Below are 18,786 nucleotides of genomic sequence, written 5' to 3' on the forward strand. Positions count from 1 at the left end.
GGCTGCAATGCTGCCTCCTGCAGGCCAGTTAGTAATATATTTTTAAACGGAAGAATTCAAGAAGATTTACTCCAGAGAATACATTCTGAGTAGAGCTTTTGAGCTATGAGTTGAGCTTTTAATTAATAAATTAAAAGACAGTTAATTATTGCCCCAAACCTTTCTTTGTAACTCGCAAATGTTGGCATAGATCGGACATAAATACACTCCCACTGACAGTCCCCCCCCCCCACCCCCCTCGACAGCTGCAGGGTCTCTGCATGCCAAGCTGCCTGAATACACGTAGTTATGGATTCAGAAATATGTAACACCATCTGTAATATGACTGTTTGAGCTTTCTGTTTTTGCGGCGCAGTCAGTGAGAGATAAGATGTAGGTAGTTAATTGCAGGAATTTGCTTTACAAACACAAAACATACATCATATACATCAGGAAACAAATCAAAAATAATCCTACACTGTCTCCATTAATCATGGTGAAAAATTTTCGTATTTTTTGTGAATAATAAACAACAGCTGATTGTAAAAAACAACAGTCTGACTCTGAACTATTAAGCATGCTGAAGGTCTGAAATGATTATCCTTTCCAAAAGCCAGTTAGAGGAAGTTGCAATCAGTCATATTTATTTATGTTATTATTATATAAAACATACAGATTTCATACAGACAATGAAGGTCACTCAGGCTGGCATCACTAATCTCACCAAACAAGTAAACAGGAAATAATAAAAAATAAGATAGAAGTAAACAGGAAATTCAAGTATCGTGTCATGTTTACATTAAACTCAGTCTTTTACTGTGGTCCCTGCTTTTTTTTTTTTTTTTAAACTTTTTTTGTAGTATTCTTCTTATTATATAATTGCACTACAGCATCCTCTAATTACCCAAAACTTTCGCGCTATTCTTTTGCACAATCTCAGTCTTGTTTTTAATTTTCCTGTAGGAAGGGAAATTAATTATTTTACTGAGTAATACATGTACTTTCTCTCTTTTTTTTAATTTTGTTTCTATTTAATAGCATTTGTTCAGAGTTCTGATTTTTGTTTTTTAAACATGTGGCAGTTTTGGTCTTCCATATACAAAGGTAAGTCAGTTTTTCTAATTTTTGTGAAAATGACAAACAGAATTTAAAACAATGTTTTGTTTTGTTTTAAAAAAAATCATCAGATTTCATCCTCCATACAAAGGAATATAGATACATTTACCTTTTTCCTGCATGTTTTTAATATCTTGGTGAGTCTAATTTTTATTTTTGATCCATTACTCAAAAGAAATGCTGGCATGACCAAGATGGCTGCTGAGAGGCAAGAAAATAAAGGACTAATCTGCGAACGATCTTGGGTTTAACAGAATTTAAATAGGTGTTCACGTCAAATAGTATTTGTGAATATAAACATCTTTTTATTTGTGGCGATTTACGTCACCTTTAAAGGTGAATAATGAACCGTTATTAGTACTATTTAATGTATTACTTTGTTGGATATCCATATTTAGAGGAGTATTTCTGCAGATTTGGAATCAGCCTCACTCCACTGGCGGAAGTGCACCTGGCTGCTGGATGCCACCGACCTCGGAGAAGAAAAAGACGAAGACGAAGAAGAAGAAGAGTTGTAGAAGTAGCAGGAGGCGGAGCCTGTTTGTTGACATCGGGCGAAATCGAAAATCAGATGAGTGAAGGCGGCTGATAATTTATCAGTTTGTCGCTACTACCGGAACGCAAAGCCTTGGCGAGAGCTAAGGTAGGACCCCAGCGGGGGAGCCTGGCACTCAGATGCCGCTGCCCTGCGCTCGGATCCCGGCTTCACACACGCACAGCTCTGCGCTAGCTCCTCCGGCTAAGTCTGCTAGCATCGTAGCACAGGGGGAAAGTCATCGTTAGCTTTGAGCTAATGCAGACGCTGAAATCCACTGCTGACCCGAGTTATAACTAAACTCTGAATAACAAGTGCTCATCCGCGGTGTTTGAGCCTGTTGAGACTCACTCATGACTGTTTTGTGTTTTCTCGCAGCGTTAATGATGTTAAAGGGAATTATTTTGCAGTGTAGGTAGCTAGCTAAGCTAGCTTGCTAACTTGGTAACAGTCAGAATTCATTGCTGTGTGAGTGTTTGGCTAACTCAACAGAAAAAAAAAAACAGTGAAAGCTGGACCTCTGGCTTCAGTCCAACAGCAGCAGCGATTACCTTTTAATATTAACACGATAAATGTGTTTATAGAAAATGTTAGGAGGTACAGAGCAGTTAGAAGTAAAATGCTAACATGTATGCAAAGATGCAAATAAGTGTAAACACGCTGTGTGACAGCAGTTAGGCCCTTTAACAGAAACATGTTCATTTAACTGACAGGACAAAAACTCAGCGAATTTGTAGGCAGACAGCTCACTTTAGCTCCCAGCTTATGCCACAGAAAAGTTTTGGACTTAAAGTATTTTATTCACTTGCAGAATTAAGTGTTTGAACCTTCAGTGGAGTTTACAAAAAATAATTTGATTATATATTCAGTTTCAGGCAGCAGTTAATGCATGTTTTTAAAGTGGCAGGTATTATCTTATTTTAACATTTGTAGTAGCATTGATCAGAGCAGTCACAATATGAGGTTATGGTGGTAAAAAAAATTGTAAAGGTAATGTAAAAAGTACAGAAAATTTGTGTGTGTGGGGAGGGATAATAGCAGTTTCACTATCAAAGTACTTCTGTTTATTGTGATTTTCACCAATTAAACTCAAAAGTGTCAGCATCTATAAAAATATGATCATAAGTGTTTAAATAATTATTGTGTCATGAGAGGGACAGGGACTGAGTTTTGAGTGGAGTTAACTTTCAGTGTTGGTGGAGGTCTGCAGGTGCAGTCTGCTTGTCTATTTGATAAGAAATAAGAAATGTTTTTGCATATGCACATAGCTCTGATGATAATCATTTAACCACAAGAGGAAGGCTTAAAAGGTTGCAAGCACACCACTCGAATTGCTCTAAAAATAACATAGGGCTTCTAGAATAAACAATGTTATGATCTGTAAAACCGTATAGTTACCTGATATATCAAATATAGTACCAAGGTTGCTAATGCATAGAAGCGCTTTGGCCTTCCGCCTAAAAAAAGTCACCAATTTTCTTAATCAAATGGCCAAAATTAACAGGAAAATGCTCATGTGGTCCCCCACATTCGTTGTCTAAATTACTTGTGGGCCAGTTGTTTTTCTGAGCAAAGTCATTCCTCAAAGGTTCATTCTGAGCAGTATAAAAACCCTGACTGTAACTTAAAAATGCTAAATTTACTTGCTAAATATACCTAATTGTCCGAGTAAAGTGTATGTGGTGGGGTCATTATGGTCATACTTTGGAAGGAAGTAGTTCTTCTGTTGCCTGAATATTTATGGGTTGAAATAGCCCAGAAATCTCCAGTGAATTTATTTGCATGAGTGATCTGAGGCTAAACTGATCTCTCTCTTACAGCTGTTACTGAGTAAATGTGGATGCTGTTTAGTTGGGAAAATTAAACATGTTCTCTGGTTTAAAGGATTAGAAAAGGGAACTTTTTTTTTCTTCTGTTTCATTAGAAATGCTTCTCTTGTTTTATCCTCACAGGTCCCCTGCACTGCCCCGTCTTGATCTGAGCCAGAGAAGAAGAGGCGAACATGGCAGCCAAAGCAGGAGACAACCCCGACAGCCTCATGTCTCTGGCGACTGTCTTCTGCCTGAGGAACCTGAAGAAGACGATGTGCTACCAGGGCTTCAGGAACAAGCTGTGCCTGCGCTCAGACATCTTCCTCCCCAGCGAGATCTGCGACAAGCTGGTCAACACGTGAGTAACACTCTAAAGGGTTCAGCCTGTCATGCCATTAGCCATGGACATTTAATTGTTTTTTGTTGTTGTTGTTGTGTTTTCCAGATACATGGAACTGGTCCACACAGACAGTAACTTTGAACCAGAGGAGAGCTTCTTCCAGCTCTTCTCAGACCCCCGGAGCACCAGACTGACCCGGGTGCAGCTCAGAGAGGACTTTGTCCGTGACAGAGACCTGGAAGCCATCAAAAAACAGGTGGGAGGCAACAAGGTGGTAAGAGTAACCACACCAGGTTAAGCTTTTGGCAGGGGATATGACCATCGAAACCCAACAAAAATTAAGAAAATTTGTTTTTGTTCAGCCAGTCCTGCTTCGAACTTCTGGTTGGTACTTATTCTAAAAAACAAAATCTCTGTTTTCAGATAAATTATCCCTAAATTAGCAGAAATCATTTAAGAAAAACTGCATTGAAGGTGGATGGTGTAGCTGATGGAGTGTTAACATTTAAACACTGGATAGTTTAAAATGCTTGAGTTTAAGGCAGCTGGGTTTCCTGTGGGTTCTTGAAGATGTCTCACCTGTGATCAAAAGGTTTCTTCAGTTCTAAAAGTTGATAGGAAGTCTCAGGTATTGTACCTGCAGTGGGTTTCTCACAAAACTGAACAAATCAGATTTAAATAAAATTATAAGGGACAAGGGAATTCTCCTAAAATGTCTCTAAGCAGAAAAAAAAACTGTATAATTTAGATAAGATGAAGTTATATAAACTGTATTTATCCATAAATTCCTGCGTTACAGCAGCCAAAACATTAAACACAACCTTGGGCACTGAGATAGACGAGCTTGAGGGAGCACAGTGAGCAGAGTTTCATGTATCCCATGGAGACGTGGCTGCTCGCTCCCCTCCTGGATCACAGTGTTACTGTGTGTGGATTCTACACCGTTTGTCCTAAATAGTGATAACACTACATTTAAAAAGACTAAATACAGCAAAAACTATTTTCAGCTCCCACTGTAGTGTTGTGTCCTCTGATGTGAACTGCCCTGGTTTTAAAAACAAGTCTGATTGTGTATAAATCTGTTTGTCACTTGACCTTTGACCTCAGTAGAGACTTTCCTGATGAGTTTATGATCTCAGACTCTAATGGAACCATAATTTAGAAAAGTAGAGTCAAAAAGGGCATCAAAGCAGGGAGGATTTAGGGTGGGGCTAACTTGTGATTGGTGGGTTGCTATTGTGTGATCACACAGTGTTCCTGTGATTCAGATCTGCCATGAGGTTTCATCCACAGGTTATTAATAAACTAAAAAGCTGGGGAAAAAATGCCGAACATGCAGGTATAAAATCAGGATTCCCCATGTCTCTCATTCTGCTGTTGGACGGACTCCAGCTTTACCGTCTTGACTGTAGTTGGTGGTGGGTCACTTTAAGGAGAACCTGCAGCAGGTGGAGAAGTGGTCTCTGTGCTTCTAATCTAAACAAACCGAGGCTGCAGAGCAGAGCGAGAGCTAGCAGCTGCAGTCCAAGATGGAGGATCTGGAGTCTATCTGACTGCTGGATGACATCCTCTGTGAGGATTTATATCGAGGACTGGCACAGCAGCAACGTTCCCAGAGAGCCAGCCAGTGGAGACACGAAGTGCTAGAGCTGACAGCAACTGAATTTTCAAAATAGGAGTGAGGGAAATGTTTGCTAGTAAATTAAGTGCGACTGGCATTGTCCTCACTGGTGGCCCGCACAAATAAAGCCTGTGTGAAGGAAACATGAGCTCAGAACATAGCTTTGCATGGCAGTAGGCATGATTAGAGTGTAAAGTCAAGTGAATGAATGCCTGTTTAACTGAAATCTGATGTATTTTTCTGACTTTGTTATCATCAAAAATGCTAATTATTTGAAGTAAATGCACAAAACTGGAGGAAGGAGAGAATTCTCCTAACATGTCTCAAACCTGGGAAAACCCCGTCTGGCAGGAATTATATAATTTTATGTCAGTGGTTTCTTCTCTGGGCCTCACTAATCACTGCCTTTGTGTGCAGGACCTGATCGAGCTCCACCTCACCTACTGCAACAACCTGTCGTCCCGCAGCTTGAAAGCGCTGTCCTGCTTCCGCGACACTTTGGTCTCTCTCTGTCTCTTTGGCTGCAGCAACATCTTCTACAAGAAGTGCGGCGCCCCGCTCGCCTGCAACGAGGACACAGATGAGGACGAGGAGGAGACCCCTGCCTCTCGGCATGCTTTAGAAACAGACTTTAACTTCCAGGGATTCAACCGGCTCAGGCTGCTCAACCTGGGTGGCATGCCGAAGGAGCTGGACCCCGAGACACTGCTCAAACCCCTCAAGTCGCTCACCTCGCTAGATCTGTCCAATGTACAGTTACTGGGGACATCTTTTCTCACCCAGTGGAGGGACAGACTGGCCTCTCTTGTTCTCTACAACGTCGACCTATCCGAGGAGTTGATCAGCACAGTTTTGGAGCTCGTTAATCTCAGGTAAGCTCTGTGGGATGGGGGATAAGGGGTTAATGTTCATTTAACACATCAAATAAAAAGTATTAATGTCTGGTTCAAGACTGGGAGGAGACCTAAATCCACAGGAGGGTCAAAAAGGGCAACCAGTGTGAAAATCAGTGCCAAATCAAAAATTCAGATCTATCTGCTGTGGTGATCTCTTGTAGGTAAAAGGAGACCTTTTATCAGACACTGAAGTTTCCATAAACTAATCATGGGCATGAATGATGGGGACTCTTGGGCTTTTAATGATGTCTTTGAACTGTTCTGTGAAATGACTGTACCTCATTCATCTGCAATGACTATAAAAAAAAGCCAAACAAACAAAAAAAACAACAACCAAGAACTAAGTGCACAAGTTTGAATTTTCTCTAATCCACACTGGGTTAAAAGCATATATCTCCACTAATATTTGGTTAAATGTCCCTTAGCAAATTGCTGAGGAGTCCTTAGCAACCAGATGATTTGGTTGCCATCAACATGCTTCCCTGATAGTTCTGACTGGATATTTGATCACACTTAAATTGTTTGGTGTCCTGGCACGAACTCTGGCATTTAAGTAGGAAGGGTATTCCAGAAGCTTAATGTTTGCCTGCTTTATTTATTCTGAAACCAGTTTTTATGTGTGTTTGGGATTTCTGTCCTGTTGGAACATCAAACTGTGTCTAAGTTTAAGCTGATTTAAAGTTGAAGAATTTGGAGGTAGTCGGTTTTCATTGTAGCAGTACCACTGGCAGCAAAACAGCCATGCAACATGATGCTACCACTGCTGTGCTTCACACCTGATGTAGATTTTGGAAAAAAACTGTGATAAACTGAGTGCTTAGAGCAGTTTGCATGTTGTCATTTTAATACGTGTGTAGCTCCCCTTGTATGCCCACTGATCATTTGAAAAATAGTCCCTGATGACACTCCCTCCTCCTTCAGGCATCTCGACATCTCCCAGGAGAGCAGGCGGATCTCAAAGTTTAAGATGACCAAGAAAATCCTGACGGCTATCGTCCAGCGTCTAGTACACCTGGTGTCTCTGGACATCTCAGGTCACATCATGCTAGATAACTGCACAGTTCCACACTTTGAAGAAGCGATGGGGCGTCCGAGGTGGGTAATGATGAGCTGAGGCTGCAATGTCCCTTTATTGACCCTCAGATGATAAATGAGGTTCTTAATAAGCTGCGTTTTCCTCTTCATTAGCATTGAACCGTGCAAGAGCAGCATCTACCCTTTCCAGGAGCTGAAGAGGCCCCTGCAGTTTCTGGGCTTGTATGACACCACCCTCTGTAATGTGACGCACATCCCTGCCTATAAGGTACCTGAACCTGGGTTTCTTTCAGCTGATCACACCAGGCTGAACTGCAGATTAAGACAATCTATAGTGCTTTATTCAAGGTTTGTTTTGTTGGTTAAATCTTTGTTTCTGGACTTTTTCAGGTGACTGGATCAAAGAATGAAGACCAGGTCCTGAATGCCATCGAGGCTTACACAGAGTTTCGCCCTGAGCTCGCCCACAGAGCCATCAATCAGCTGTTTGACATCGCCAGGATACAACATTGCAGCCAGCTGCTCCGCGCTCTGCAGGTAGGACTTAAAGTTCTCCTTCGATGACTTCCTGTGATCATCTCTCCTGACTGCTTCTCATTCCTCCCCTGAAACCTTTGTTTCCTTGTTTGCAGCTTGTCATCGCAGCACTGAAGTGCCATAAATACGATAAGAGCATCCAGGTGACGGGCAGTGCCGCTCTTTTCTACCTGACCAACACCGAGTACCGCAGCGATCAGAGCGTGCGGTTACGGCGGGAGGTCATTCAGGTGGTGCTGAATGGGATGGAGCACTACCAGGAGGTCACTGTAAGTCTGATATCATCCCAATGACCCAGCAGCTGCATAAATAAGCTGAGCAGAGTGTTATGGTCAGTGGCTACACTAACAGAATTAAAGCAGAAGGGCAGATTTTGTGTTATGTGAAGCTCTAAAACCTTCAGTTGCGTTTTTACTGTAGGACTAAGGTGTGTCTTCAGAACTGGGGGCAGGATTGGGAGATCAGAGAGGGCTTAGAAATTGTTCACGTCCACTATTTGATAGGAAACCTTGACAATGCATCTTAGCCTTCAGTTGATTATTAACAAAGGCCATCATATATTTGGAATCACGCTCTTCGAATACATTTGATTTGTGAATCTGTGAGTTACTGTTTCCTCACTAGGTCCAGAGGAACTGCTGCCTGACTCTGTGCAACTTCAGCATCCCAGAGGAGCTCGAGTTCCAGTACAGCCGCGTCAACCAGCTGCTGCTGAAGATCCTGGAGCCGGCCCGGCAGGATGAGTCTATCCAGAGAATCGCCGTGCACCTCTGCAATGCTTTGGTCTGCCAGGTGGACAACCACCACAAGGAGGCTGTGGGCAAGATGGGATTTGTGAGGGTAAAGAAATCTTGGATAAATTTCCTCCTCAGTGTAGAAGTCAGTGATCCACTTCAGATCTCAGGCCTGTTACTTACTGCCAGTCAAGGTCAGCAGCAGGAGTTCCTATTATCTAACAAGCTTATTTTTGGTGTGGCAGGAAACCAGAGCACTCAGAGGAAAGCTGTGTGAACACGCTGAGAGCATGTGATGACAACAGTGCAGATATATCAGATCAAATCTCAGTGCTTTAGCCATGTTTGGAAAAGGAACGTGCTCTGTAATTTGAATTTTATACAAAAATGCCATCGCACTCACCATAGGCTAACATGCTAAACTTGTACTACATCTGTGGTGTGATATATGGCTGTAACAGCATTATTGAGTCTGATTTACGATAACTTAAAGCAAACGTTACAGTAAAGGAAGCCTTCAGGACTCTGTTGCTGGTGTCTTGCCTTCAAAGATTCAGGATTGTTTCTCTGTAGCAACGCTGCATTTTCTCATGTTTGTGTTGCATTTTGACTGAAATCAGCTGCTGATTGTACAGGTGATGAATTCATTCCTGACTTTTTTCTCATTCTCAGACAATGCTGAATTTAATTCAGAAGAAGTTACAGGACAGAATGGTGAGTTTAAGTGCTTTACAGATTTATATGTGGCTTTTAGAAAGTGAAAGAGCGCTCACAAAGGCCGGTGCACTCTCTCTCACTCAGAGCGCCCCGGATTGACACCAAAGTTTAATCTTGTCTTCATGGCCTACAGGCTAGTGGCTCTGGCTCATTTTAGAGAAATATTCCTGCTTATTTTTAATACTACTGTATACATCAAAAGGAGCCCTGCTTTACTATTAAAACCATGATAACTAAACTCAGCTCAGTAATCATGTGACTAAATTGATATGCCAGAGTGTTTGTAGCATTTTATGCCTTGAAAGTAGTACAGGGATATCTCCCTCTTAGTGAAACAAATTTGGAGGTATTTAATTTTGAAAATTTCCAGACATTTATAATGACTGAGAAGGTGTTACAGTGTTACGGCGTCTCTTCTTTTGTCTGTGCTCCACCAAATCTCCTGAAGTCCAGTTTTGTTGTTTTTATTTATTCTTGGTGAGAAGCGGACAAACAAGCAGCACTGAAAACATAACACTTCCACCTGCTGGAAGCAGGAAACCGATCCTCCTCCTCATCATCATCATTGTTTAAACAAAAACTAACCTTTATTCAGTTATACTTTTTTTTTTGTTTTGTTGTTTAAAGCAGATGTTTTGTGTTTGTGTGCGTGTCTCAGTGTGACCAGGTGATGGAGTTTTCCTGGAGCGCCCTGTGGAACATCACAGACGAGACGCCCGACAACTGTCAGATGTTCCTCAACTGTCGGGGCATGAGCCTGTTCCTGGAGTGTCTGCAGGTGGGTTCACGCAGCACCCGTCTGTGTCTTGAAAACAAAACTATGGTGATGAAGATGAGCCAGGCTGCTCGTTATTCTTCAGAACTGAAATGGAAAGTTGCTCGATTCACAAGAAATGACTCGAACAACGATCACTTTTATTATTAAAGCAAAAACCCTGAAAGGAGCTGTTAGGAATATAAAATAAAGTGCAAATAAAGTGCCTTCTTTCACTGCTTGTGTGCAGCTCGTGTTCAGACACTGTTAAGATGATGATAAGTGTAATAATTGAAAAATGCTAAAATAAATATTTCTGTTAAAATGAATTTTGTGTCAAAAAGTTAAAAAAAAAAGAAAAGTTCACCATTATCCTTAAACTTATTGAGTTTTTTTTTAATTTTGCCGTTATGTTCCTTTCAAAGAGTAGTTACATTTTTGCTTTTAATGGTTCTTTTTTTTCTGTTGTAAGTTTGGTCTGAAATTTGCCTTCACCTATAAACACTGAGTGTATTTGAGGGAATATAATCATCACTTGACTATACCTGCCTAAATGTTTTCATCTCATGTTGTATGATCTCTGTCTGCAGGAGTTTCCAGACAAGCAGGAGCTTCATCGCAACATGTTGGGTCTTCTGGGAAACGTGGCTGAGGTCAAAGCTCTGAGGCCACAGCTGCTCACCCCGCAGTTCATCACAGTGTTTAGGTACCAGAGGCAGAAACACCTGGACTGAGACTCTGCTGGTGGTTACTATTAGTCCGTACAGTCTCTCCTCTCAGCCTCTTCATGTCCTCTTCTCCATCTGTTTCCTTTGCAGTAGCCTGCTGGACAGTAAGGCCGATGGGATCGAGGTGTCGTACAACGCCTGTGGAGTGCTCTCGCACATCATGTTTGACGGACCTGAGGTTTGGAAGATGGAGGAGCCGCGGAGAGACATGGTGATGGAGAAGATGTGGGAGGCCATCCAGAGCTGGGACGTCAGCTCGCGGCGCAACATCAACTACAGGTGATCGGTTACTGTTTCCCCTCTACAGTGAACTTCCACAGCCGCTGGTGGCTTGTCCTCTTTGAATGTATTAACAAAGCGACGGTCCTCTCTCAGGTCATTCGAGCCCATCCTGCGGCTGCTGCCTCAGAGCATCTCCCCTGTCAGTCAGCACTGGGCCACATGGGCGCTTTACAACCTGGTGTCAGTTTACCGTGAGTATCAAGAAGCTTTCAGAGCACAGCGTGTGTCGTTTACCCCTAAAGCTGTCCTGAAGGGTTTATATGTCACCTGACTTGCCTAACAGACCAGAATAACTTGGTATATGTAAAACACTGGGGGTGTCCAAATTCATAGGCTGCATCCTCCTGAGGTCGCATTTGTAGGCCGATAACGTCACAGCGACGCGACGAAGGCTGTCCAAATTCATAGACTCCTCTGAATGCAGCCGACGAATGCGTCCTCCTTTTTCCTAGATTTGAAGGATGGGTCGGGTGTATCCTTCATGGCCCAAAATATCCCAGAATTCATAGCGCGGCCCAGACAATTCCAGTTTCCAACAATGGCGGTAGCGACTTAGTTTTAATATTACTGTTATTACTGTTTCTGGGTCACAAAATAAACTTTTAACATATTTTCAGACGAGAATGTAGCCGTGTAAGCTTCAAATATCTGCTTGATTTATCAAGACATCACATATTTGCAAAAGTGTTCCGACGTTTTCGGAGATGTCTGTTTCCCACCAGCTTGATCGCTAACCGGGGCAACAACAGCGGACTCCCTGCACATCGTTTTCAAACCCCCCGCGGTCTTTCGCTACTCAGGTTAAACATGATATATAAGTCACTTAGATAACTTAAAAATATTATTGTTTGGCTTTTTTCAGTGTTTTATTTGTTTGTGAGTAAATCGGTTTGGCTGAGATTACAGTTATAGTTTCCACACAGCTGAATAAATGTCAAACAGAAAACTGATTAAACAGAAGTGTGAGATGATCGTGAATTTACGCCAGTGTCCTGTTATATTTTAGATAGCAAGGAGCAGACGGCCGAGTTTATTAAACTCTACCGAGACAGCGGTGATGCAAAACTGAAGGCTAGACCGTCCAATTTCACAGCTGCTCACTTCCGGCCTACCCAGCCTTCGGAGGACCTGGCCCACGTAGACCGCGAAGGCCGGGTCCTCAGGAGGACGCAGCCCATGAATTTGGACACGGCTTTTATCTTTACTCGTTTACTTGTCTCCAAACTGCTTTGTTTTGGTTTTTTTGGTTTTTTTATTTTCTTTTCCTGCTTCTTTTGACCCCGATGTTCCATCCAGTCCACTCTCTGGGAATCTCACACTTGTTCCATTTGCATTTTTCCCACTCTGCAGCAAGCAAGTATTGTCCTCTGCTGATAAAAGAAGGAGGAATGATTCTTCTGGAGAAAGTTCTGGAGCTGGAGAGCTCACATCCAGACACGAAGGACATGGCCCGGTGAGACTGACGGCTCTGTGAACAAGCTGTATGATGATATGGTAACTGAGTCAGAGGCTGGGCAGCAGCCAGAAAACCTCATTTTCCTGCTTTTAGAAGCCTTCTGTTGCATTCAGCAGAGAGGATGATAAGAGTGGTTGGGGCTGATCACTGAGTGTTTGAGGCTGAATCAAATATTTCTGTATTTTTTCTTACAAACACAGCAGGACAGATATCACAAGCACTTTTTTAAAGCATGTATTAGGTGACATTGTTCTACTGTTAGGTGCTTTAATGGTATTACCTGAATAGATAGTAATTAAATTTTTAAAAAAATGGGATCTTTCCTGACTCAAACTAACGCTGGCTGAGAAATAAACCCACCAGTCACGACCGGCTCCCAGCACATCAAAGAAACTAACACTGATGTGGCTTCACAGATGATTTAGATAGAAATAAATTAGATAAATATATATTTTTTACGAATTAAGAACTTCTTGGACAAAAATCCAACCTGTGACTGTCGTCTCCTTGCAGAAAAGTAATGGAGCACTGTGAAAACTTTAAAGAAGACCCGATGGAAACGAATCCCGGACAGGATGCGAACTTCGGACAGAGAGGCTGACGCCAAGGGAGCCGAAATTCCCAGTAAATATCCAGAAAACCAACCTGAGGCCCCTCCCACCATCATCACCACAAGGGTCAATTGTGTGCATTATTCTTATAATTCTTCTTCTTTTGTAGAGTTAGAACAGTGTCTCTGACCCTCCTCACAGCAGTTTGATATTTGACACATAGGACTTAAGACGTGGTGCATGGTATTTTGTTGTGAGGGTGCTTACCTCTCCTGCACATCTCTTCTGTTGGGGACAGGTTTGTGGGTTTGGGTGACTGTTATTTCTCAGTGTGAGTGAGTGTGAGTGTGTTTGCGTGTCAAAGGTTTAAAACAACAGAACAAAACAGCCGTAGTGATGCTCGGTTCCCAGCGGACGGCAGCGCGAGCCGTCCCCGGCTCGCTGTCAGTAACTGAACAAAAAGAAGGCTGCGTGGCGAGTCGGAGGCCTCAGCTCACACTCGCTCATGCTAGCGAAGGCCGCGGAGCCGTGGGACACATGTACAGTGAATATTAGCCATTAAGTGTGCGGGCTGCAGACCTCGCGGCTCTACGATGGACTTCTTTGTTTATATATGTAAATATTCTGTGTGGGTCTCATCCTTTTACTGTGTGTATGTTTTATAATATAACTGTAAACACTCATGACTTTACGCTGTATTTAAATCTCTTTAGGTCTGGCTGATTGCGGTCAGTGCTAAGAAACTATACACAGAATCATTCATAGCAGTCCTATAAACGCTTTAAAGGACCATTCACATGTAGTTCAGCCTCCCGTCTTAAAGGTACTCAAACTGCAGATTCCAGCTTTTAAAATGAGTTTAAAGTTAACTCAAGGTATCAACAGACTGTAAAGAAACAGCAGCTCTGACATTATGTCCAATGTGTCTGTGTGCTGAGCTACAGAGATATCAGCTGAGATTTTAATGGGGACAGGCTGTACTGTTGTGCAATACTTTGAACCAAAAAGTGCAGTCGGCCAGTGTAGCATCCATTTTTTCTAACATTATAAAGCCTACATTCTTTCTAGTGACCAGCAGGGAGCAGCTTCTTGGGTTGGGGGAAAAAGGCTTCTGGTTGTATAGAAGTCAAACTTGAGTTGATATCTCTGCAGGTCCATACATAACAACGTAGTAATTTCTTCTAATTCTGTTGGTGTATTTGATTTTTGTTTAGGTTTTAAACTCTTTTTAAACAAAGACAAAAAAAGTACCTTTAATCTATCTGGTAACTCTTACTGGAAGCAGCAGTGAGGTGAGCTTTAAACTAAGAGGGAGGTGAAATTAATCAAAGCAAATACACTTCATGGACAAATGTATGTGGACATTAAGGCTTCCGGATACAAAGTGATAAAGCCTCTATACAAACAAAGAGCTACTGATGACAGACAGTAAGAAATGATCCCTGCACAGGCTCTGGGTGAACTGACTTGGACATAAACTGTATATTAAAAGATGGACATAGCCTTTGGGGCAGACATGTGTTACGTCTAATGTCCAGCAGGGGGTGACTCCTGTGAAGTCAGATTATAGAAGTCTAATGGAAAAAAGACCCAGACATGCAGACCTCGACTCTCATGCTTTGTTTTACAGCACTAAACATGGACTGTGCAATGCCCGACCTCCGTGGTGTTATGTTCAGCGGTTCTACATGATGAGAATCTCCATCAGTGTCAGTACAGCTCTCTACTCAACTCAGTAAAATATTCAGCAATTTTCATTTAATTATTAACGGAGTTGAGTCTTCTGGAAGCGCAACACTAAATTAAATGAAACAACAATAATCCAGTAAAGCTGGACACCTAAACACCTGGAAACACAGGCTCATGGAAAGCCTTTGGAGTTCCTCTACAGGTTTACTCGTGTGTCCACATACTTGGCCTTTACTAGAGCTTTGATGCTTCGTACTGCTCTCTCTGTGGTGTTAAAAGCCTAGAACCCAGGATTTCCCTCTCTGAACTCACCGTTGCTTCCAGTGGTCCAGATGATACTAAAAGAGAGGAGGTTGGAAGATAAACGGTTATCCTTTGAGGACGCCTGACGGCCCATCATGTTTATTGGTCGATCAGCTTGCTGCTAAAATAACTCCTCCACTTAAATCAAACAGTTTTATTTTGAAAAGCTAATGGGAGGAAAATAAAACTGTGTGTTCACTTGTATGTTCGACACTGGTGATGGGATCTTTAAAAAAAAAAAAAAAAAAAAATCACATCTGACTCGTTTCAAATTCAGGTTTAGTCATTCAGAAGGAGGGGAGGTTAAGTTTCATGTTTCATCCCCACCCCTGCTGACCAGGTTAAGGTTAAACTTAACACTTTGACACATTTAAACACATTAACAACAACCAGACTCTAAATTTCTCCTCTCTGTTTGCTGTAGTGTCCCTGAAGATGCCCTGTGGAGATCCTGAGGTTAACTTGTTTGTTTCACAATAAACATTCAAAAGCTGAATATCTTGAACACCTGAATCAGAAATCCAGGAAAAGAGTTCTCTTAGCTCAACAGCACCCCTAGTGATGGAAAAAAGAAAGGAAAAACCTCCACAGGGCACCTTGAAGATGTCTTTGAGTTTAAAATGTTCCTTCACTGGCATTTTTCATCTTGTAGCTTTAAAGATGACTTCGGGAATTTCCTCTTTAAATGGCATTCTTAATTTATTAAGTAACTCAAACTTTATTAAAAAAATTTAAAAAAAAATATCTAAATCTCAATTCCGAAAAGTTGCTTTTAGCTTAATAGGTAGAAACCTCCAAATGCAGAAAATTATAAAGAATTTTAGTGTTTTTACAGACTTATTATAATTATTTATTTCTAAACTGCAGTTTCAGGTTGTTGTAGTTTTTTTTTTTCTTTGTTTTTTTTATATTACTTTAATCACTGTTAGCAGAACCAACCAAGTAAGGCCAACAGACTCAGAAGCTTTGCCAATGCTCCAAACCACCTGATTACATCTGGCTGTTTGTTTTCAGTGTGAAAAGGACAGTCGGCATTCGTTTCCTTTTTTCCAGCTCGATTGGTGCTGCTCCTCCAGCATGAAGTTGTGAATAAATCCTTCGGTATCTTCTGTGATATCAGTTCTGCTCCTCCTTGCGCTCACCTCTGATGTGTTTTTGTTTGTTTGTTTTTTGAGGGCGGGGGTATTCAAAAATATCTGTTAAACTGCGAGAACTACAAACAGTACAGGATGGAGGAATGTGGCTCTTTAATCGAAAATAAATGAATAAATTAGTTTTTCTTGTAAATCTATAATTTTCTATTATAAACTAACCAGTTTAATGTCAGAGGATATTACAGCTTTTTTTTTATTATTTTCTCTCCTTTAGTCTTCAAATCCAGTTTTTAAAGCAAAATTGATTCCTACCTCAGTTTAACATTTGTCAGTGTGACTTTAATAACCTGAAGCTCAACACTTGGAGACAAATACAGGCCATAGTTTATTTGTTAATTTCCAAAAATGTAACACTTTGAATGAAAAATTTCAAAGGTTTTTTTCAACCGAAATCTCTGTTTCATAATGTTTCTTGCAAATTTCAGACTTTTCTGAGGTTTTTATTGGACATTTGAGTTTTATAACCTCAACGAATACTTTGGTGCTTTCTTAGAAGTGTACTGAGAAACTTTGTTTTTAACCATCAAAGAATATTAGTTTTTCCCTCTCAAATTTAGAAATTAAAACTTTATGACCTAAATACATATTAGTTTATTTTCTTGTAATTTAAATTTGATTTTATTGTATCAAAAGATTTATTTATTTTTACTCATTTATATTAAAGTTTTTTCCTTCCTATGATTTTATATTCTCACAGAATATCAATGTTTGGGTTTTTTTGTTTTGTTTTGGGTTTTTTTTTGTTTTTGTTTTGTCTCAGAGATCAGTCGTATCCAGTGAATTAGCAGCCTTAATCTCAGAGCATTTTTTGATATTATTACAAGTTTGATTTCGATAAAATTGCAGTTTTCTCACATTTTTTTTCAACCATCTCAGAAATGTTTTTTTTTCGTTAACATTAAAATCTATAATTTCATAATACAACAGAATATGAGAATAGTTCTTGCAGATTATGCATCTTGTTTAAAGAATATTACCATTTGTTCCCACAAAGTTGCGACTTTAGCCTCAGACTTTTCCTCTGAGGATAATCGCCCTTCCTTGGCTCCTCTTTTTAAGCCTGACCTAATGCCCCCAAACACTCATTTAGTCTTTGAATGCAGTTTTACGTCAGTGATTCGTTAATTCTCAGAATTGATTTGGTGCCACTTTAATAAATTGCCTGAGCGGGGCTGGAGGAACAGGGATTAAGTACTGTCTTCACTTCATGGGGTGAAAGCAGCGCTGATGCTGTTAACAGGATTTAGTTGGAGTGCAGTTTGATTCGCTAAGCTCCTGACGCTGGGATTCCCTCCTAGATGACGCCAGTGAAGGAACATATCACCAGCCGTCCCGTTTTCTGTGGTTTAACGTTAGTCCTCATATTCATGAGCGGTGCCTGACTGATGGATCTAAGCTACTTCATATCAGCCGCGTCGGGTTTTCCCACCAAACGCGCTTCCTGGTTCTCGTGTACAGTTTTTCTTTGTGTGATTTCAGGGATCTGATTGGTGCAGGTCTCTGTTGCTTTCTCACGGTCACCATGATGATCATGATGATTCAGTGTGTGTGGAAGTGGAATATGAGGAGGACTTGATGTATGATCAAAGCTCTTTAGAGTCGCACAGATCTTCTTTCTCAGTCGCCTGTTCTGTTCATTGAATGTCTCCGTTTATGCTTTCTGGACACAACATTATTCTTTGGGTTTGACTGTTCTTTATTTATGAAGATGTATGTACTGATAATAATTTAAAAAAAAAAAAAAAGAGAGAGAGAGAACTGCTGTGTTGCAAAGTCTTTCAGATTTCATCCACTAGGTTTCCTGTTTGTCCACACTCTGTTCTCAGTTTGTTTTGTAACTGCTGATAAGTTTAGTCCAAACTGAAGTGAAGAACTTTGGATCCAGACAGTTTGGAGTTCCACGTTTTCCTGATCTCAGTAGTTCCAGGACATCGGTGTAAAAATATGAAAAAGCAATAAAGATGGAGTGGTTTAAAAATAATGTGTTTTTTTGTTTGTTTGTTTTTTTGCTTGCTTGTGTGTTTGTTTGTTTGTTTTAAATCCTCAAACATTTAGACCAGCGGTCCCCAACCTTTTTGCGCCATGGACCCTTTTATGTCCGACAGTATTTTCATGGACCGGCCTTTAAGGTGTTGCGGATAAATACAAAATAAAATCAGTACTGGTACCAAAAAAAAAAAAAAAAAGATTTATTCATAACACACGGGAAAAGACCCAGGGAAACTCAGTTAACGATAACTCAGTTTCCCTGGGTCTGAAAACCATGAATTTCACACCCGAGCCTCAATTCTTGCGGCCCGGTACCAAACGACTCACGGACTGGTGGTTGGGGACCACTGATTTAGAAAAGTCCAAATTCGAGGGCCTTTCCTCATGTAGATAACAAACTGCAATCCAGTAATAGGGTCATTTTGTGTGCCCAAGAAAAAGAAGCTTGCCTTATATGTGATATAAGCAGCTCCTTACAAATCTATTATAACAAATTAGTTCTTTTATTTAAAAAATAATAAATCAGCATTAAATCACCTTTATCAGAGGACTGAAATTC

General features: G+C 40.9%; 1 protein-coding gene across 1 annotated transcript; it reads left to right on the top strand.

Annotated features, from left to right (window-relative positions):
• The first annotated feature begins 1,530 nt into the window (after positions 1–1,530).
• zer1 (zyg-11 related, cell cycle regulator) lies at positions 1,531–18,219 on the top strand. Its single transcript, XM_031757459.2, has 16 exons — positions 1,531–1,738; positions 3,583–3,799; positions 3,887–4,037; positions 5,820–6,274; positions 7,220–7,393; positions 7,487–7,601; positions 7,724–7,870; positions 7,966–8,139; positions 8,495–8,710; positions 9,277–9,318; positions 9,980–10,099; positions 10,666–10,781; positions 10,894–11,082; positions 11,179–11,276; positions 12,436–12,538; positions 13,055–18,219. Exons 2-16 carry the CDS (start codon positions 3,633–3,635, stop codon positions 13,140–13,142), a joined length of 2,355 nt encoding a protein of 784 aa, XP_031613319.1. The 5' UTR covers positions 1,531–1,738; positions 3,583–3,632; the 3' UTR covers positions 13,143–18,219.
• Positions 18,220–18,786: the final 567 nt, after the last annotated feature.

This window comes from Oreochromis aureus, linkage group 7, assembly GCF_013358895.1.
Source record: "Oreochromis aureus strain Israel breed Guangdong linkage group 7, ZZ_aureus, whole genome shotgun sequence".
In the NCBI taxonomy this organism is placed as follows: domain Eukaryota; kingdom Metazoa; phylum Chordata; class Actinopteri; order Cichliformes; family Cichlidae; genus Oreochromis; species Oreochromis aureus.

Bases quoted from the DNA above. Each gene is read 5' to 3' on its own strand.
- zer1 (XM_031757459.2), top strand. From the start codon at position 3,633: ATGGCAGCCAAAGCAGGAGACAACCCCGACAGCCTCATGTCTCTGGCG. The intron at 4,038-5,819 runs GTGGGAGGCAAC...CTTTGTGTGCAG, and splicing joins TGGAAGCCATCAAAAAACAG to GACCTGATCGAGCTCCACCT. The intron at 10,100-10,665 runs GTGGGTTCACGC...CTCTGTCTGCAG, and splicing joins TGTTCCTGGAGTGTCTGCAG to GAGTTTCCAGACAAGCAGGA.